Source organism: Paroedura picta, chromosome 3 (genome assembly GCF_049243985.1).
Source record: "Paroedura picta isolate Pp20150507F chromosome 3, Ppicta_v3.0, whole genome shotgun sequence".
NCBI classification, from domain to species: Eukaryota; Metazoa; Chordata; class Lepidosauria; order Squamata; family Gekkonidae; genus Paroedura; species Paroedura picta.
The window spans coordinates 64,434,474-64,455,835 of record NC_135371.1 but is presented as its reverse complement, the minus strand read 5'-3'; the positions used below and the strand labels follow the sequence as shown (position 1 = coordinate 64,455,835).

Genomic DNA, 21,362 nt, shown 5'->3' with positions numbered 1-21,362 from the left:
TGCATTAGACTTTTTAAAATCCTGAAACAACCCCGAAGTGATATTTTATATGGAACCACTACTAAAGTTATTCTGTAAGGTACAGGAAGAAAACGAAAAAAGGAATCAGTCGGCTTGGGGGTCAAGCACAAGCAAAAAAAAAAAAAAGCGGAAGGAAACAGCATGGGAGCAGGTATAAAAGCGGGGCTGAAAGGATAAAAGAGAAAAGTCTGAAGGAGAGCCCATTAGCATTAACCTTGACCATAGAGTAAGAAGACACAGAAGAGGAAAGGAAGATTAAGAAGGAAGCTGAACCAGCTCAGGCAAGTAAGTAGCAGAAGAACAACCCAGTCTATGGCCTATACACAGCATATGGCAAGATGTGATGACATTTGTGGGCTGTCAAAGATAATTGTTTTGCAGCAAAACACAAATTTGCTTTTTGGAAAAAATACACAGAATGTAACACAAAAACCAGACGCTTCAGTTTAAAAACTCCAAACTGAAATTAGACAATTCTTTAAAAAGTCCAAAGATTGGAACAAATGTGGAAAGCCAGAGTGTAGCAACAAATTTTAAAATGATCAAACGCAGCAGCTAACATAACAAAGCCACAACCTTACAGGGAAGATCCAAACATCAAGTCTGTAAAACTGAAACTGTGCTTAATTAAAATCAAAGGCTCCTTTAGCCAAGCAATCACCTAGCAAATACTCGCTAATATGTACCAATGAGAACCAATGGAAAAATCCCAGTTTAAGCCTTAATTTTAGTCACTAAGTGTATGACCCCAATAGACATGCTTGAGGGAGACAATTAGCAACCGATAAAATAAAATTATTAATGATTATTACAAATATGAATGATAATGTCACAATCTTATGATGCCCAGAACCTGCCTCTGTCCATTCAACTATACTAGCAATGTAACAACTGTAAAGCAGCTGATATGCTTACAATTATCTTCAGATTTACCTGAATTCTGCATTGTGGGCAAGTCCGATTTGGGGCAGTGTCAAACCACTGGAGGAGGCTAAGAGATCACAAGACCAGATATTGAGTTTAGATTAGGTATAAATAAATGTAAGGGTTTCTTAATTTAAGCCATAGATATCAAACAATAGACAACTAAATATATCACTCCAGCGCACAGTGCTTCATCTTTTTCCACATACACAATTTATAGATTAAAAAGTAGAATTATCCACCCTGCTCTAATAATTGCTTCCAGCAACTCAGAAAAACATCTTGAACAGACCCAACATAGACATCCCTAACAGAGCAACTTGAAAAACAAGGAGTGACTGACACAGTAAAGGAAGTTTTGGACTCCTTTCATAGAGACCAATATACCATCATAGCTAATATACCACCTCTTATAGTATTGATTCTACACAGACTTCATTTCTTATATTTATGTCTTAATGCAGAATTTTTTTCTTGTTTCAAGGTCCTAAAAAACTCCCTCTTATTAGGACTGGAATTCTAATCATCTTGTCATAATCCCAGAAGGCATATTCTTGCTTTCATGTTTATACTTTCTTGATCATCACTACTTCCCACAATGTCAGGCACTCAAACAGCATATATTAATAACTTTGATCATGCATAGTTTTGAGAAAGAGCAAGACCAAGTACAGTGGTACCAAGCCATTATTTCAAGGGCATTTCTTCAACACTGTTACCATCAATTTATACTCACCACAAATAGTGAAAAGTGTGTCCACAGTGAATTGCAGCCACATCCCTCTCATTGTCAAAGAAGTCAGAACAAATGGTACAATGGGCACGGATAGGCATCCTGTATAACTACAAAATCAAGAAAAACACCACAGTACAATGGTTGAACTCTTCTCTGTAAAAGGAAAAACAACCTTGAAATGGTTGCTAGTTAAAGAATGGATTCTAATCTGGAGAACTGGGTTTGATTCTCCATTCCTCCACATGCAGTCAGCTGGGTAACCTTGGGCTAGCCACAGTTCTCCTAGAAGTCTCTCAGTCCCACCTACCTTACAGGGTGTCTGTGTGGAGAAAAGTCTGTGTAAACTGCTTCGGGTAGGGAAAAGCAGGGTATAAAAAAACCCAACTCTTCTTCTTTAATATGGGAACAGAGGAACAACAGAATACCTGCATGCTAATCCTTCTCTTCCTTAGCATACTGACTGATATTTGATCAGTATACACAACAGAGTTTATACCAGCTTCAGAACTCTGCAGACCAGCTGGCTGGAGACTGGTGTCAAAATCACCGTAAGCAACATGCACAACCCTAGAAAATATATAATTGCTTTTCCCCAAAAGGATGCTCCAAAGGGATCAGAGCAGTGTACCTGTTAACTAAAGGCATGCCCAGGGATGACCAATAAGCTTCACAAGCTAGCCTGACACCACTACACCACCTAGTGCTCAAGCCACATGCAAAGGACACTCTCTACAAAAAGGATTTTTCTTCCCTAAAGAGAACAACCAGCCCTATGGCGGAGGGGGGAAGGGTCGGAAACCCTTCTCTCCCCAGAGTCATCCGTCGCCTTTGAAGCCCTTCCATCACCACAGCCACTCACCAGAGAGCGGGAAGCACTCACTAGCACTTTAAAATACACACCCCACAAACCCTCTCAGCATCGTGCACCTATTCACACACTCAGAACACATAAACTGCTCGCTGAGGACAAGGGGATCCCTGAACACCTACATGCGAGGAAGAAGTTAAGCATTTCCCATCAGCGCGCCTTCCCGCCTGGCTCGGCGTCCCCTGCCCACGTCTACCCGGCTAAGCCACTCCCCGAAGCACCGCGTCTCTGCTCCGCTTCCCGCCTTAGCCCATAGCCCAACCTTCTCCCAGTCTCAGGCGTAGCAGCAGGTAAGGACTAACCTCAGGTCCAATCCCATCGAGAAGTATAACCCCCCCCCCCCCCCCGGTCACTCAAGCCAGCCTCGCTAAATTACCGGATTCAAATTCGGTTCCTTTCGCAGCGCTTTCCGGTACAGACCGGAATTGACGTTCCCATGAAAAGCGCCCTAGCCGCGGGAGGAAAAGAAACTTCCGCCCGGCTATGTAGCTCGGGTCTTGTTTTGGGGACGGTGTTCGAAAGGGCTAGGCAAACATGCTGGCAGGGGCTCATAGTAGTTGCAGTTCATGGACGTCTGGCGAGGAACAGCTTGGCCAGCCCTGGGCTAGGCTGAAGAGAAGCAGGAGTGGTGCGCTCCGGCCCTCTGCCGGAATGTAAAAAGCAGTATTTGAATTACAATTATGTTTCCGTGCTTTGGAAATAAGTCTCCTTCCCCTTTGTGGGAGGGGAGCAGCCTGATTCACCCTGAAAGGATAGGTGATATTAGGAGGCAGGCATTTAAGAGTCAGTAACTTAAAGCCCAAGGGTCGGAAGAAGTTGTCGGGCAGAGGAGAGGCGGGAGAAAGTAACATTTACTGCAGTAGTCACGCGCGGGTGTAGTTGACGGTTCTTGCCGAATATTTCCCACTCTTTTCAGGGCACCTCTCCAGGAAACTTTTTTTTACTGAGTCTAGCGATAGCGATAGTATTTTCAGTGGGAGGGGGGAAGCGGGTCTGCTGAACGCCAAATGAAGGCGGTGGGGTGGAGATGCTCCTATTTGTGCCTCGTGTGTCAGTTGCCTGCCTGCCTCACAGAGGGTGAGCGGGGGGGGGGGGGGGGGTCGCTTGGTTTTTGTGTTTTAAAACCAACACCAAAAAAGCATATCCCTGTTCTTAGTCTGAGGAAGAATGAAAGCTCACGCTTTGAATAAATCTTTCTTGCTCTTAAAGATGCTACTGGACTCTGATTTTGTTGTCCCCTCCTTTCCTGTACTTGGCAGCAGCACTTTCTAGCCAGCTTTCAGGATGAGCAAGAAAAGAGACTGAGAGCTGACACTATTATAAAATTTGCACATGGGGTAGGAGACTAGCAGAACGTAGAGATGATTTTAAGGGCAGTGTGGGAAAGCATATCCATGGAAAAGGAGTATTTGTGGGCTTGCATGGCATATCACATTGGGATAAATTGGTACCAGGTGTGGAATTTTCCTTGTTAACATCAGGAGAGTCCTGCTGGATTGGACCAGTGCTTTATGCAGGGTGGCAAACAGGGCTGAGCCCTACACCCCACACCCTAATATTTCCTTCTGTCACTGGGGTGCAGATGTTTACTGCTTCTGACCATTTCTGCATGAGGAATCTGCCCCTGGACAGCCTTCAAATGTTGGCAGCTTTTAGAGCCCCCTCCACGTGATGTCACCTGCATCCTGTGGCTGTCCAGTAGCTGGGTCAAGTTTTGGCTATTTTAAATCACAATTAGGGGAATCACCAAAACTGGATTCACCACCCTAAATCCTGTGTATCATCGGTGAACAAACAGGGGCAAGCCCGTATGGAGAGGGAAAAGCACGATAGTCTCTGCAGTGTTGTCCTGCCCTCACACCTGCCCTCCCATCTCCATTTTCTGCTCAGAGTAATTTTATTTTAAATGGCACAGTCCACATTGCAGTGTGACCACAACCCTACATTTTCACAGGTGAAATGCAATCTTTAAAGAGTCCACAGTCTTTTTGGGATCAGGCAGGCAAAAACCACCCCATTTCTGTTTTCTGGAGGTAGGAAAGGGGTGGGGCGTGGGTGATCAAGCATTCTTCTCTTGATCGTACAGGGGTCTGAGCACCTTATTTTTAAGCCAAACATTAATACAAAGTATCATTTTGGGTGCCAGGGACCATGTTCAGTGTCTCAGAAATCCACCTGGACAGAAATAAAATCCAAAAGAACATGAATCCCAAAGGGGGGGGGCTGTTTTGTTCTGACATTTCTCCATAGCAATGCAGCAGTGTTGATTTTTTATTAGAAATGCATCTGGTTGTGGCATTACCACATAGCAATGTGGAAATGCCTTAAAAATAAATTTCAGGGCTTGGGGTGGGAGAGAACTGCTGTGCTATGATTTGTGGCTCGCTGTGGTTGACAAGCCAAGGAGCGAAGGGACAAGTTAGTGTTGCTTCCCCTTGCAACCTAGTCAGGAGGCAAAAAGCCACAATGGGGCAGAGGGAAAGTGTGGGAGGGGTTTCCTGTGAGGAGGACTGCAAATGCAAGGCTTACCATCCCGCATTTACAAGCAGGAGGCCACTCGTGTTTTAGCCCTATGTGTGGAAATAGTTGGAGGTTCCCTTTAATCACCATGACTAGCAGCCATTGCTGGACTTCTCCTCCATTAATCTATCTAAATCCCCCTTTCAAAGCCATCTGTATTTGTAGCCACTGGCATTTAATTCCACTAAATTGCTTGTTGGGTAAAAAGTATTTGTTTGTTTATTTCTCAGATTTTCTTTTTGTGTGCTTTATTGTCAGTTCACATATGTTTTGCCAGAACCAGTGCTCATTTCTGTGCACTTCATTTGGCAGGCCTTCCACTTTTCCAATGAAGCCTTTTTACTTTATATGGTTGGGTTGTTAACCTCACAGACATCCTTTTAGACTTGTGATTGCCTCGATTTGAGGAGTACATTCTATCAGTGGCTCAATTATTGTGGTCGTAAATAGTTTGTAGGCATCCTGGGGGAACTGACTTGCTTAACTGTCTTCTTATTAGTTTTCCATTTTGAAAAGTGATTGTTTTAGACTTTCGGAGTATCTTTCCACCGGTATGAATGTTGAACTCAATGCCATTGTGGGCATTATTCCCATTGGGTTCAATAACATCTAAATCTTGTGCTGGGATCTGACTATGTCTGGAAATACTACATCTCTGGCTGGTGCCATTTCCAGCTGCTCTAATGCTCAGTCAGTTATGGTACACAGAAACCCCCTTTCTATAGCATGACTGAAACACAGATTTGCCCAATCAATGTGAGAGTAGTTGTTAGACTTCAGAAAGCAGAAATGGAGAAAGACTTCAAATCATCTTGTTTTTAATACTTGGAAAGAGAGGGTGGGGTTCTTGTAAGTTTTAAAAGGATGCATGGACCAGAATGGTTGGGGTTCTTCCAGATTAATGCATTTTGACTATAGGGTGATATTGTGTATATTATATCAGTTTTGAAAGGTTAGGAAATCAAGGAGAATAATGGTTTGACGAGAATCACTACAAACCTTGGGTCTGAATGGAGGCTGCAGATATGGCTCATGTAGTGCAATTCAGGCTTTGGTCCCGAATGAAACATGCTATCCCTCCTTTCCATAATTAGAACCAAATTCTATATCTGTCTAGACCATTTTCAGTCATGTTTTTTGGGTTTCAGACAAAATATTTAGGAGAAGGAGGTGTCAATAATTATGGAAACATATAGCTATGTTTTTACTCAGCAGTTTCTCCAAAAGAACATTGCCTTGAACCAAATGAATTTGCTGTCTGCTTGAGCTGTTGCTTGTTTTCTAAATACAAAAGGTTCATGTCCCATTGGTATTATACCTGATGATATCATCGTGGCACATATCTTGGGGAAAATCTGCAATTTGACCTAGCAGGTTTTCACAGTGGAATAAAGTGATATTAATATGAATAGTAATGACATAATAAGTGTTAGGCTTTGTGAAATATAAGCAGGGGAAAGTGTATCCCTGCCCAAAGGATTGCAGATCAATATATGTGTCTGATGAGCTTTAACTACTGAACAAACTTCTGTGGGAATTTGAAGTTCGACACACTTCTCACTTCATCAACTTCAGTTGAAAACTGTCATGAATTGCAAAAAAGGTTGCAAAACCTGACAGTTTGGGTGTGAAACCTGAAGAGAAAGCAGTCTTGCTGGGCAACATTTGAATTTAGAGGGTGCAGAAATTGCAAATGGAAAACTTTCCAGCATTCTGCTATGCTCAAAATAAAGCCATTAATTCAGACTTACAGATAGATACAAAATATTCGCCATCTTGCCACACTCTTATGACCATTGGCATTGGGTTAGCTGTGGCAACCCAGCTGCATGTTTGACCTATACTTTGATTACTAGGGAAGGATCTTAGGTTTCACTTATGCTGCTTTTGATTCACTCTCCTGCTGCTACTATACATATGTGAAAGCAAAGTAATTTTAAATATGCTTGTATCCAGTTTTAACATTGGTTGGTCATACTGGAAGGGTAGCTTTATAACTTTCTCTGTGTTGCATGTCACCTAGGAATAAGTGCCTTCTAAACTGCCTTTTGAATCCTCCAACTCAACATTTCCCATTAGAATTTTTAGAATTCCATTAGCATATTTAGAAAATACTTTTTCACACTTAATCCTTTGGTGTTCATAAGTGTGTGCTTGTTGACTATTACCAGGTGTAGCTCCTTTATTCAGTTCCTTCTGCTTCTCCTTGATGGTGGGCATCTGTATCCTTCACAATTATCTCCCTGGTGAAACTGACACACGTGTGGGAAAGGCATATCTAGTTCATAGGCATGTTTTTCCTTTCAAAACAGCTGTGTTCTCTCTTCTCTAATTTAAATATTGCTGTAGTCATTGGTAAATCCAGAAGGCTTTTCTCTGACCTTGACACTGACTAAAGGAAATGGGAGTGGGGCGGGTAAAGCAGAAAGGGAAAGTCTACCGTCTTACTAACTTAGGGTGTTTTGTGTGCTAGCTGGAGGGGTGTACTTGTAATGAGGTGGGTAATGATTTCCAAGTAATCATTAAAGCCCTTACAATGCATGTGTGATGTTGGCCTTGGCCTTCTTTGATTAGCTTGTTCTTCCTCCATTTTTGTCTTATCCCTAATTAGGGGTAAAATAGGGTTATTTTCTTAGTGGCAAGGGGTATGCATCTGCTTGTTCCTTTCGTAGTGTTTCAAACTTGTATGGAATTAAGGAATTGTGGAAGGCTACTATGAAGGACAAATAGCAAAGAAAATACCTATATGCTGTTGCTGATTGGGTGGTTGGGTTTTCTTCCAGAAATGCACTTACTGGATCTTGAGCACTATCTTCCGTGTCTGAGTACAGACCCAGGGAGGAGGGATCCAGAAATGTGCTGTCTTTAGACACATCATACCATTAATTTTGAAGATCTTAGTCAAGGGGTCATTAAGAATAAAATTAATATAAGATGGTGTGATTGAAAATGGCTCATGCAGGAATTGAAAGTTAAAGCTACGAAGTTCATTGGAATGAAATGGGATTGCTGTTTGGCATATTTTTAAGAGATGTTTACTGTACAAAATTAAATTGACTTCAGACTAGTTTAACTCACAAGGCTTCCTCTTAGAGTTCAAGGTGGGGTAAAGCATCCATTAGTTTAAAATCAGATGTATGATCATGATGTATTTTAGATGTGTTCCTTTGAAAATTTGTTCTGGTCCTTTTTAATCTGGAAAACTTCTGAACAGGTTAGCAAGTCTAATAGTAATACAAATAGTCAGACAATGTACAAGCAGGTGATCTCGGTTTATCCTTAGTTAGGATTTTATTATTTTTTCCATGTGGTACAGTTTGGCAATTACACAGGAATTGCTAGGTGGCTGTCACTGAAATAAAACAGTTTCATAGACTGAACTCAAACTTACAAACATGCAGCTGCTTGTGAGGAAGGAGAAGGGGAAAGAAATTCCAAAGGTAATAACTGAGGCAGGCAGGTGGGTAAAAAAGCCTCATTAGAGGAGGCCTGTCATATAGACAAGAGCCAGACATCCTCTAGTGTGTATCGTGGGAGGCTAAGGCTGAGAGAACAAGACCCAGTGATTGAAGGTGAGGGGTCTAATTGTTCATGCTGAGGATTGCCCCTTACTTTCCTGACAGAGGGTTTATGTTTTAAAAGCAGTGCGATGGACAAATTCAATGGGTACATCTTTACTCAGCATTAACATGCTGAGGTAGGGGAAAGGTATAGCTATTGAATTTCTTCTGCTTATGTAGTTAAAAGGTAGTGCCCCTCTGTTGGCAAAGGAAAAGGCATCTCAAGTTGTGTCTAACCCTGGACCCCTCTCTCAGGAACTGTACTTAGCAAGTATATCTGGGGGGTTCTACAGATCTTGTCATGATGAGGCTAAAATACGCCTGAAACTATTGCCTGCTTGCCTTATGTGCCTGTTTCTAAAGTGAGTTGTGCACCTGCTTGAACTGTTGTCATACTATCAGCCAAGGCTCTTCTTACACATGGTTGAAAATAGCTTGCTTCTATGATCTGTCTATCCAGAAGCCACAACTTCCATTTGAAATGCAGTTTAAGCCAAGCTAGTTTCTAAAATTCCAAATGTGCTCAGTGCATCATTTAGAACTGATGAAATGGGGCTTTATTTTTGAATGAATAAATAAACTAAAATTCTAATGTTCAACATGAGCTTGCTTTGCAGGTCATTTACAGTGGAAACTTATAAAGAGTTATTCCATTCTAATGCCATTAAAATACATGGGCTTAGACTGGAGTGACTGGATTGCATGTTGGGATCCCCTTGGGAGGGAAGTGTTCACATCTTTACATTGGAAAAAGCTGCATCAGGTGAGAAGTTGGTCAGAAAATAAGGGGAACCCTCTAGCCTTCAAATATGCTCATATTTCACCAGCAGCTGTAATAAGTTATTCTGCCATTTGAATCTTCAGAACAATCAGACCCAGTACAGATTAGAAGCATTTTACTTTATGTGCCATTCTTGGTATAGTTGTGAAGTTTAGAGACCAGAATGGATCAGAATTAGGTATCCTAGTATAATTTATCCTGTCCTGTCCCCTCTGTTTAAGGGCAAGGGGCAACTCTGCAGCCTGAAGCACAGTACAATTGCTCTTCTGGAAACCCTGTCAATAAAGTACATTAGAACAATCCCCAATGCCACAAGAGCCTGATGCTTACTCTTAGCTGTTTTCTAAAGGAAACAATGACACATTTGTATGGTAGCATTATATGCTGTACATACAAAACATATGTGTTAATGCAAGACATGGACACAAAGCAAATGCTGCATGTGTACATACTACAAATGCAAGTGTGCCTTCTGTTTGTCACACAGATGTGCACCACAAATCTTGTTGGGGTGATGCGTTAACCTCATGTGTACCTACTTACTAAATGAAACAAACATTGAACATCTCTAATCCATAGTTTCCTTCAGCACAGCAAAGCTGTTCTGTTACCAAGAAGGAACCATTTTGGCTGTGTACATTTCTTTTGGACTCACACTTTTCTTTGGACAGACACCTACAGATAGGGGGCTCAGGAACAAACTTTCAGCAGGAACAATAGTTTCCAGCCCTTGACGAGTAGAGTGGGTGATGACAGAAAGCCTAACAGATGAAAATGAGCAAGACAATGCTTGGGGGCTGTTTCTTCCATTACATCCATCCCTGCTGGTCTTAGCAGGCCCCTTTTTGCTATGCAACTGTACCAATGGGAGACTGTATACAGCGAGGAATATTGCCCCAGATCTGGATGCTGTGACTGTAAGTAAAGATGCCAGTTTCTCCCCCCCCCCCTGTGGTGAGGATAGGGTTAGTAGAGAAGGTAGCCCATATTTCTTAGAGCTCCAAATAATTGACACAACAATATTCTCACTGACAGTGATACCATCAGGCTTTTGTAGCAGGGTCCACAAATCCTGTTCACACATGCTGTCAAAGCACACTACTGCTGCCTGAAAGCAACCATGCGGTGATTGTTTGTGCGAGGGGTTCTGTGCTTGTTTCTGATGATTTTTTACCATGCAGTGACAAATTGCAAAAATAGGATTGTTGTAGCATGATAAAAATAGCCAGACCCTCCATCACAGTACATATTCTTGACTGATTCATATATGCAGTAAGATCTACGTTAGGGGGGAAATGCTGGAAGTTAATTTTCTTTTTTTTACATAATTGAGGGCACATTCAAGAGGAATTTGCCATGTGAAATGGTCTTTGTAAGTCACATGATAACATTTAATGCATCAAAAAGTAACATGAGGACCTTGCCATGGTTTCTTTTCATAAGAAAGGCAAGATGATAGCTTCTGTCTCATTCCATTTATGTGCTTGGAATGAGGAAGGGGCTCATATTGGAGTGGTGTTATGCCCCTGCATAGCAGTTGAATTTTCTCCTAATCGATGAAGGCAGTGTTCCTGTTTGGGCTACAGTTTTATCAGCTGCTGCATGGAGGAACAGCTGTAATACAGTGATGACAGATATTTAACAGTGTGCTATAATTATAGCCCATGTAAGCTTGGCTTACGATGCAACTGTTCTTTGATGGAAGATGGTTTGAAATTGGGGTCACCTCCAAACCACCAAAACATGATGGGGAAAGTGGTGAAAGTGGTGGACTGTTCTTCTCCTGCCCCACCTTTCACCCAGCTGCTTTTCTCCCAGTTAAAAACATGTATGAAACTCCAGCTGGGGTGAAGTGGTTGGGGTACAGGAATAAAGGTTGTAGGTGGGGATTTAATAGTTGTCTACTGTGCTTTCCCTCCAAATAGCACCATCCCCAATTTTTCAGGTGTTCAGTGTTGAACCAGGCATGTAAGTTTAGTGCAGTTTCTGAGTAAACATGCCTAGGATTGAACCATTAGCTTTCATATTCCATATATATATTATAATAATATTGTTCTTGTTGGTCTCTTCTCTCATGGTTTCGCTTCCCACTCCTGCTAGGTCTCATCTTTGCTCACAGCCTAGATGAGTATCTCTTCCCTGAAGAGCTAGCCATTAATGTTTCATGTATGGCCTTATACCTCTTTCATAGCCTGTAATCCAAAGAACTATATTTCCTTCTGCATAAAACAAATTTATCTTCACAATATCTCTGTGAGGTAGAGGGGCATCTTCGCCTCCATTTTGCAAACAGGGGAATTGCAGCACAGAACAAGGACAAAATGAGATTTCCAGTATTTATTACAAAGGCAGAAGAGCTCTGGCTTTTGGAACACAGTGAGCAACTTTCAGAATGAAGGAGAATGTGCTGATACTCTCACCTTTGGTACCGCAGCTCTTGGGAGGCCTGTGATCTATTTCACAGTGTGTGGAAGCTTATGTTCCTTTTATACTATGCCAGTTTGTTTCCTTCTCTTATAGCTGCTGACTCTTGCAGATCAGTTTTCTGTTCATCTTCTTCCTGTCTCCTCTCTACTTTGCCAAGTATGTTTCCCCAACCTTTTTACTGTTATTGCTATTCTTACTCAGTGTGAAATCCGTTCTGTTACAAATGCCATATTTATTTCTACTGGTATACTTTTTAGTTGTTCTGGACAATTTTGGATGGTGCACTTTGTCATTCAGAGGTGAAAAATGGTGCAGGAATTCCTCCTTCAAAGCAATTATTAAAGGGACAGGAGCTTTTTCCTTTGCTGCTTCTGCTTATCCTATTTAACACAACTTTGTATAGTCACAAAAAAAACCCCTGAAACTCACCCCTCTGCTCTCACGGTTTGAATCATGTAGTGCCTTTATGAAATTTCATTTAATGGGTCCACTGGTAGACTCCACTAATAGGGTTTTCGGTTAGGTTCCATCAGTCTACAATGCTGATGTGGTGAAAATCGAACCTTTAGTTTCTTGAATGCACATATGAAGCTGTCATAGTGATTCAGACAGATTATCTATCAGGGTCTGTAGTGTTTGCTCTCCAGGGTCTTTCACACCCTCTGTTACTTAACCTTTTTAAACCAGAAGGATTGAATCTGGACCTTCTGCATACACTGCATACACATTATCACTGAGCTGTAGCCCCACCCACTTCTAGTAACAATTTCTTTTAACCCAGAACTCCCTCTCAGGTCTCCCATAACCCATCTTCATATTAATATATGTTGGCAAAACATGAAATATAAGGTAATCTCCCATTTGCCTCTAAACTGGTAAGCCAGCCAGTTAAATGAGGAAGGTTAGTTTCTCCCTATTCCCGGAAAGGATTATATCCATGCAGACAAGCACACGAACACACACCTCAGCTGTGTTCATGTACTGACCATTATATGGCAGATCCAGCACAGACAGACGCACAGACAGACATGTCATTTTTGTACACATACAACCACATGACAGACACTGAGGTAAGTTATTATGGAAAAACTCACCTGCATCTAAGCACATGGATTTCACCTGTGTCTTGAATTAGTATGTCTAATGTGACAGCCCCAAGATGGCAGTGTGCAGACCTCTGCACCATCCAAAACAGCCTTACCTGGACCTTTATCCCATTCCTTCATTCTCCCCTACCTCCAGGGTATAGCCGAGTAATCAGTGAAAGAATATGGCTCTGATTGGTTGCTCTTGCTTCTCACAGGTTGGCTCAGAAGGAAAGTGGTTGGGATGGTAAAGATCCATGGTTGGATGACCAGATGTCTCTAATTTTCTTTAAAAGCAGCTGCAAGGGGACCTCAATTTGAATTGATTGTGATAGAGGTAGTGGGGGCTTTTAACCCTTGCCTCAGGAGGTTTCTCCTTGGAAAATTCATGTAAGAAAGTTTCCCTCCCCTTCGGTGGCATCATAGTTCAGACTCAGATTAGGCCAGTGGCATCTGCTTATAAAGAAAAGATGTCTGGAGATCTGATCACAGGTCATCAGTGTCTTGTGACCCTGGCAGAGTGAGAAAGCTGGGTAGGAAGTGAAGGACTGACTGACAGAGAATGCCTTGGGGGCAGCTAGTAGTAAGGAAAGAAACTTAACAAAGGTTACCAAACATGAAAGAGAAAAGGAGAGCAACAGAGGAAAAGATAGAGAGCCTTTCATGCAGTGGGCTGGGTCTCTGGAACTACTTGTTTACTCGGGCCCATTAGGGCCATTCTGGACTCTGTCACATAAAAAATAGAAACTCTGCTGGTACCTAGCGGCAGACACATGAAGTCAGACAAACTGACAGCCACACGCAGAGGGGTTGGTTAGGAAGCCAGGAGAGGCTGGGGTACCATGCCAGTGATTATTTACAAAGAGAGGTGAAACCCCACCCTTGCCCTATGCCCCCCAACTCAGCCAGTCTCCTCATTCCAGGACTCTGGGGTGGCATTAGAAGCAGTGGTTTCTTCCCCATTACACGTAGTTGGTGCTGCCGATGTCATTGCTGAAATTTCTGCTGGAGTTGTTGCCGTTGGTTTTGGGCTTGCCGCTGCAGGATCTGGAGCCACTGCTGTTGTAGCCGGCACTGCTTCAGCGGTGGCGGTGGCGGTGGTTGGTGCTGTGCTGTCTGCTTCAGCTTTAGCCTGTGGGGCATTGGTGGTCTCTGTCGTGGCAGCACTGTCTGTGGTTGCAGTCGCAGGAGTGGCTGGTTTGGCTCCATCTGTGTGCTCTGATGCTCGGAGTCTCTTCATCATGGTAGTCACGCGAACAGCTTTCTGCAGTTGGAATGCAAAACAATGGTGGCTCGCTGGTAACACAACAGCTAAAGTCCTCTGCTCTATATTATAGGGGTGGAGGCTATGTCCTCCAGAGTTTGGCATTACCTGTTCAGCTTCTTACAAGTTTGTTTTTTAACCTCAGCATCAGATAATGTCAGTTTTATTTTAAGTGCCCTTTCTTTGCTTGTGATTGCAGACAAACACTTGAGAGAATGTCTATAATATATCCTCAAGGCTAAAACATCAGAAAGCAAGCGAAGGAGGAAAAATAACACCTTTGGTGCATTTTGTAATACACTTCATGATGATTAATCCAACTGCATGAATTTTGGAGCTCAACCTCCTCCTTGTATACTAGACTGACAGTCTCTAAAAAACTACAGTCTATACTCTAAAATCATCACCCATTTAAAAATGTTTTTAGACTGTTAATAGTCTGGCTTCTTATATTATATTAGTTATATTTAAATATTGTAAAGCCTTGTTTTAATCACTCTGAGGTAAAGTACAACTTTTTTTAATGAGGAAGATAACCTGTGACTGAATATTGTAAAAGCTACCATTTAACACCACATAATATAGCCATCTTCTGTGTTTCTTATCACATTTGGGGTATATCGAATATCATTATCATTCCAACATCATTATAGCTTCCAAGTCCCCTCCCCTTCCTGGCTTTAGTTCCCCCTCCATGGGCACTGTTGCAGATTCTGCTTTATATTAAATTAAATTTAAAGTGAAGGCAAGGAAGGATCCCATTGTGACTATCCTGGCTCCTCTCTCCATGTTGCTACCAGCAAGTCCAGTATGGGTCCTGGCCTCCACCATAAGGCTTGTCATACTCCTACCCATGACATCGATGCTGGGCTGCCCAGCAAAGCTCCCCAAACCCTTCCACACTCACATCTGGTGCCAGTGATCCCAGTGAAGCTCCCACCTCACCCTCCTTGCCTTTGCTACTGGGACCGCTGCAGCTCAGTTTCTGCAGGCAAGCCTGGCATGCCTCCAAGCCTTGTCCATGAGGACAGCTACAGTTCCTGCCTCCGCCAATATCACGGTCAAGACTACGCCCACAGAGGTAAGTATATCTTATCTGCCGACTATGTTCTTCTTTGGGGAGGATTTAATGCCCAAACGCATTTTCTGAAGTGTTAAGATTTTTCTGCAAGGTTGGTGGTGGTGATGGTGGGGGGCTTTTCCCTAGTTTGGAGAAAAACTGCCTTCCTTTTAGTATGGGCTAGACCTCTGGATTTAAATATCTACAGATTGGTCCACACTTGAGAAATAGATATACAGACTTCTTCCAGGCATGCTAATTTTGTGGAAAATCCAAAAACGTTTTTGCTTTACCTGCACTTTATCTATTTCAGTAGTCTATCCACCTTACCTACTTCAGTGGTATGTCTAGAAAGAAAGACAAAAGCTATCTTCTAGTTTCTTATAAACTGTAGTGCAGTCAGGAGGGGGCTGATGCCTGTTGGGAATTTGTTCAGATTTCCATTTCTCATCTCCATTTCCTTCAAGAGCTTTTTCCCCCTCATTTTTTAACTCCATTGGTTAATTGGTGGCAGGTTAATGTTTTTCTTCATTCACATTCCCAGAGAAACATTCAGCAAGAACTGAGAACATGCAACAAAATATGGATGGAATGGACTTTGTAGGCATAACCTCATGATTCCCAGCTCCACTGTAGGAGTCCAAGTTTAGACTCTGCAAAGGGCTTTGGAAAATAAACACAAACTCCCAACAGCTGTGAAAAGGCACCAACCCCACTTCAAATGAATCTGAGAAGTTTCCATTTGCACCTGATTCCTGTCTTGCCTCTGAGACAAAATAGCCTTGGGGCATGGTAAAATAATAACAACAGCCCTTCAAGGTATTAGATAGGTTGACAGATTTAACTTTCTTGAGGAGGCTTCGGATTTGAAGGAGATTTTAATCTAGGTTTCCCATAAACAGTCTAACTGTATTATTGATCATGCCTTGTGTTGTGGGGAATAGACAATGGTTTTTCCTTTGCTTAATGGTTGCAGTGAAGCAAGGCTTCATTTCTTGCAAATATTTTTAGCTTTTCAGAATAAAACTAACAGGCCTTGAAGGGATAGGGGAGAATCAGTGAGAAGGAGGTGTCTCCCCAAGCCTTGAGGTGATTATAGACTTTCTGTCTGCAAGCGGGAAACTATGCCAGTATCCTCAAGTGCAACGTTACCTTCCATTTTGCCCTGGCAAAATTTTTTTCAATCTGAGCACACACTCCATCTTTTATGTTCTTGTCTGAAGCAGCATTGCCAGAGATCCTGGGAACAGAAAACATGATAATAAAAAGCACGTCTTGGCAACAGCACCTCCTTAATCTTATATTCATGCTTAGTTTGACCCAGAAATGTAACATTTCTTGAAATTTTGAAGCCATGAGAAGAAAGTGTCAAAAAATAAAAGTCAAAAGGACAACAGAAGGCATGCAGTTATTGATATTGGATTGGATGAAATCTCTGCATTCTCCATGAAAATTCAGTACCTTCTGAATTTTGCAGACATGGATCTTTGGATTTCAGAACTGTATATGTCTATAACATGTCTACTTTGTCCTTAAAAACATTTCATGTATTCTAAAAGAGAAAATATTTAATAGGAGTTTTTTCATAGTACTCTCCAAAACTTCCAGTTTTTCTCTCAGAAAAACTGAGGGGGGAAAACGGCCATGGGAAAAAATGAATTATTGCTAATTGAAAACTTTTCCCAATACCCCGCCATGATGATTTGAAATATAGTCGGCATTGGCAATTTTTGACAGTCTCTACGGAGAGACTTCTTCCGGTGCCTTTCAGAAGATGGCAGCGGAGTGAGAGCAACTAATTAACGCTCCTCTGATAAGTCTCTACAAAGCCTCTAAAAACCTTTTTGCAGCTGTTTTGAAAGCAGCAAAATATCTTTTTGACCTTGGCTGTTGCCATACAGTGAATTTTGCTAATTGCAGTTATCTGCGCTGCTGGTTATATCACCAAACTGCTATGGCCTTATTGCTCTGCGGTCTGCGACACAGAGGACTTTCTCTGCTTGTTGAAACATCAGGACGCTGTTTTATTTGAGCCTACTTTGGTCATTTGTGGAGGAGTCATTGCTTCTTCTTTCTGTTCCTGCTGCCGGTGTTTGCTACCTTTGGGCTGCAAGTTGATGCTTAAAACTGCAGACTACAGACCAAACAGGCCTCATCCACTAAGGGAGCAGGTACTAGGATTACTGTGATTAGCTTGTTGCCAACTCTCCGTGATCCTGGCCCTCGCTTTACCCCTGCCGCTGCTGTTGCTGCTATCAACTGTGTGCTAAGAGAGTTGGAGCTGTGATCCAGAGGCGTGTTACTTGGCTGCTTGGTTGTTTTGCTACTTTGCTGTTCTATACTGTGGTGAGAACTCTACGAATTTAGAGGGGAACGGTAGAACGGACTCCCCCCCCCTTTTTGTCTCTGCCTCCAGCTCTCCATTTGGATTATTTGCTTTTGTTATTCCAACTCAACCCACGCAGAGAGGAACTTAATCTATTTTACCTCCATGGTACTTGGTATGTGGGAACAGTGACTACTATAATCATACCAACAGCCTACCATTTCAAGAACATTTTGTTATGGTGGAATCACTGTATTATTTGTGACATTGCATTTATCATCGGTCTAAGTTAAATTAAGTCAAATTATTAGGATTTAAGGCTAACATTTAGTGCAGTTCTTATCAAACACTGTTGTTTTATTCTCTCTTTAGGTACCTGATTTTTATAGGTTTAATTTCTTTTTTTTGCAGAATTGTCTTAAAAAAAATCATTCCTATTTTTACTTAACATTTATAGTGTAGACCAGGGGTCATCAACCCCCGGTCCGCGACCCGGTGGCGGGCCGCAAAGGCCACGGTACCGGGCCGCCGCCAGCCACGCCTGCCTTCCCCCGCCGGCAGCAAGAAGGAAGGGAAGAGGCAGGCGCAGCTGCTGGCATGGCGGTGACGCAAACGCGCATGCGCGCTGTTGCCGCGCATGCGCGTTAGCGCCCCCTAGTGGCAAAAACACGTGCGCCCAGTTGCCGCGCATGCGCGTTAGCGCCACCTGGTGGCGAAAACATGCATTCACGGCAATTGCGCGTGCACGTTTTCACAGCACCCGGGCCGTCGGCTCTTCCCTCACTCCGGAGGTGGTCCCTGACCTGAGAAAGGTTGGGGGCCGCTGGTGTAGACTGCTACTTTTGCTGTTCATCCCGAGTTCATTCTATGCTTACATGTTTCTATTAAACTGCATTTCTGCAGTTTAGTTTATGTAGGTAGTCCATTTAGGTAGTTAGCTAGCTAAGCTTGACCTGTAGCTTTTAGGGCTTATATCAATCATGATCAGCAGTTAGTATGGGCGGAGCTAAGGGTGCTAGAGATACAGAGGATTTGGACACCCAGCCTTCCCAGAAATAAACAAAAATGGATGATTTCGATTCTGTTCCAACGAAGAACAGATTTACCTATTTAGCACAAAAGACTGCAGTCTCATTGGATAGTTCGGTAAACCCTGGGTTAGATGGCACTGTCCCTGTAGAGTTGGATCCCAATGTCAAGGTCCCATCTGATAATTCCCTACTAGGTATTGAGCCTGTATCAGTAAATGATAATTGTGAATTGATTTTAAAGCTGGTGGCAAGAACTGTTGACTTAATTTTTACAGGGATGAAGGATATTGATGCAAAACTAGCGCAGATAAACAAAAACTTATTAACCACCCTTGAATCCTCTGACAGGAATGCTTCAGTTTGGAGTACGTTAATGCCACCACAAATCATTATAAGGAATCTGATACAAATGAGCAACAGCAAAAATTAGTTCTTCAATGGACTAAAATCTGTTTATCAATCTTTAAATACAGAAACATTTTCCCACCCTGGCTGTCAAGTCACCAAATTAAAAAACACCTGACCCTGTTGCTAGGATTAAATATTAATCAGATTGACTTGATCTCCTATGAAATTTTAAATATCTCTAAAACTCCACAAAGAGTAATTTTAAGCTTTAGGGGGACCAAACTCCCATCCCTACTGTTAAATCAGCGGAGCTACCTCCAATCCAAGGGAATAATTCTTTCAAGAGTATATTTAAACCTCTTTACTTTCCCACTGTTGACATCCTTTCAAAGGACAGATTACTTCAATAAGAAATCTAGGAACTTGAAGGAACCCAATGAACCCCGACATCAAAGCTCCCATCAGGAAAAAACAGCAAATACTAGGGAAGAAATGCCTAACCTTGAACAGAATCTTCTAAAAGTACTCTCGGATTCTGGAAATAAAGAACTCCATTTGCATGACAATTCCCTAGAGGAAAATGTGGTGTCCGCCTTTCCCCTGCTTTCTCCTGAACTCCAAATTAATATAATAACCGAACTAAACAATTTAAGTAACAAACTGTCAAAGCTAATAAAACCTCACTCACCTACGCCTTCCTTAACTCCATCAATTCAAATGGAGCAAGATCTCCCACTTATTGTGTTAATTGATCTAACTGACACACATAATAGTATAGAGGTGAGTGGAAATCCAAGTGCACCCCCATTCTAACACATTGACCCAGTGTAAACTAAATTCTGTCAAAAATGGATGTGTAGTTCTAGATACCACTCTCAATACTATTGAAACATTGGCAACAGATATTCAACCTGGAAACTCCTCTATTCACTCAATTATTCCAGTAACTGACTCAAACTGACTAGAATTCAGACCTTCATCCTCTACCCTCCAAATACTGGCATGGAACATTGCAGGATGGCATTGTAAGAGGGGAGACGCTGACTTTTGTTCATTCCTCCAATCCTATGATATAATTCTCCTCCAGGAAACTTGCGTTCTAGGTGAAGTCCATTTACAAGGATACTACAATTTTTGCACCCCAGCCCTGGCATCACAAGGAAGAGGCAGAAACCGAATGGGCCTCTGCTTCCTTGTAAAAACAAATCTTAAAGAAACAACATCATATTTAGGTGATACCCCCTTATATGCCCAAGCTCTCTTAATTAATGCCAATCCAAGTATTATCTTAGTTAACGTCTATATTCCCCCAATCTTGGAGGCTACTGAGGGATATTTAAACTGGGAAGAAGTGACACATTATATTGCAACCCTCAAAAGAGACCATCCACAGGCTGAATTAGCCCTTATCGGAGATTTCAATGCTAGACTAGGAACCAAGCACCAAACAAATTCAAATCTAATAGGAATCAATAATAGATGTCTTTATCATGGAATAGACCCAAAATCCAACAGGGCGAGCACAAATTTTATCAAATTGTACTCTGATATGAATTTAAAAATTCTAAATTGCTCTAAAAAATTCCCAAACTCAAATGAGTAAACTCATCTTTCAACTAGAGGTAATAGCGTCATCGATTTCGTTTGTGTCTCCTGGTCCCTTGTTAGTCGGATCAGCAACTTTGTAGTTGGCAGTCGAACAGAAAGTGACCACATGCCTCTAATTCTCTCAGTTAAGATAGACTTGATGGACTCCTGTTCAAAGGTAGACTCTGTAACTTTAGACCATCCCCTGAGTTTTAGAAAATTAACTTGGGCTCCAATCTTGATCCCTCAGATTGAGCAAGTGATAAATTCCCCCCAAATGCAAGATTTGAGACATAAGCTCCTTACAGCAGACTACGTTAACTCTATTTTGCAACTCCGAGGCAGTAATTGGGCTTTTTTAATCACCTATCAAAACCTCCCAATAAGAACATCCCAACCCCTACTTGGTTTGATAAAGAATGCTTATTGGAAAAGAAACTATTAAGGCACTATTGCAGGCTATTCAATAAATCAAGATCTCTCGATTACCAATCCCACTATCTCAGAGCTAAAGCCGAATACCAGTCTCTTGTTGCTAAAAAAAAACTGAGTTCCACAACAGAAACTGGGAATCATTAAACAAAGCACTAAATCATCTGATAACCGGATATTCTGGAGAACTGTGACTAATGCCTTAACAAACAAGTCAAATAAAACTGTATGTCCTATTCCAGCTTCCAAATGGGTGGACCATTTTTCCACATTGTTCACATTACCGTCTTCACTAGACCCTCAACTGTCCATTGGACAATCCTCTTCGTTTCCCTGTTGGCTAAATGTTGAACCTGCTGAGATTTCTCAATTGATAAAATCTCTAAAACCTC

The 21,362-nt window shown here is 42.0% G+C and overlaps 2 protein-coding genes and 1 pseudogene across 9 annotated transcripts in view; 1 reads left to right on the top strand and 2 right to left on the bottom strand.

Moving 5' to 3' along the window:
- The window catches only part of TRAIP (TRAF interacting protein), a 57,835-nt gene extending 54,608 nt beyond the window's left edge, over positions 1-3,227 (bottom strand). For 2 of the 7 annotated variants that reach the window (XM_077326050.1, XM_077326049.1), the window contains exons 1-3: positions 2,926-3,226; positions 1,682-1,788; positions 955-1,012 (exon numbers count right to left, since the gene is read on the bottom strand). In XM_077326050.1, the coding sequence (XP_077182165.1) occupies positions 955-1,012; positions 1,682-1,779 (156 nt within the window). In that variant the 5' untranslated portion in view covers positions 1,780-1,788; positions 2,926-3,226. Of the gene's footprint in view, positions 1-954; positions 1,013-1,681; positions 1,789-1,988; positions 2,649-2,671; positions 2,813-2,851; positions 2,903-2,925 lie in introns of those variants that run through there. The other 5 variants (XM_077326048.1, XM_077326044.1, XM_077326045.1 and 2 more) reach the window with 5 other exon arrangements.
- Positions 3,228-8,335: 5,108 nt separating this feature from the next.
- Positions 8,336-21,362, bottom strand: part of CAMKV (CaM kinase like vesicle associated) — an 89,694-nt gene continuing 76,667 nt past the window's right edge. For both annotated transcript variants that reach the window (XM_077326043.1, XM_077326042.1), the window contains 2 exons: positions 16,399-16,486; positions 8,336-14,186 (listed from right to left, as the gene is read on the bottom strand). In XM_077326043.1, the coding sequence (XP_077182158.1) occupies positions 13,824-14,186; positions 16,399-16,486 (451 nt within the window). In that variant the 3' untranslated portion in view covers positions 8,336-13,823. The remainder of the gene's footprint in view (positions 14,187-16,398; positions 16,487-21,362) is intronic.
- On the top strand, positions 16,887-16,995 carry LOC143834588 (U4 spliceosomal RNA; annotated as a pseudogene).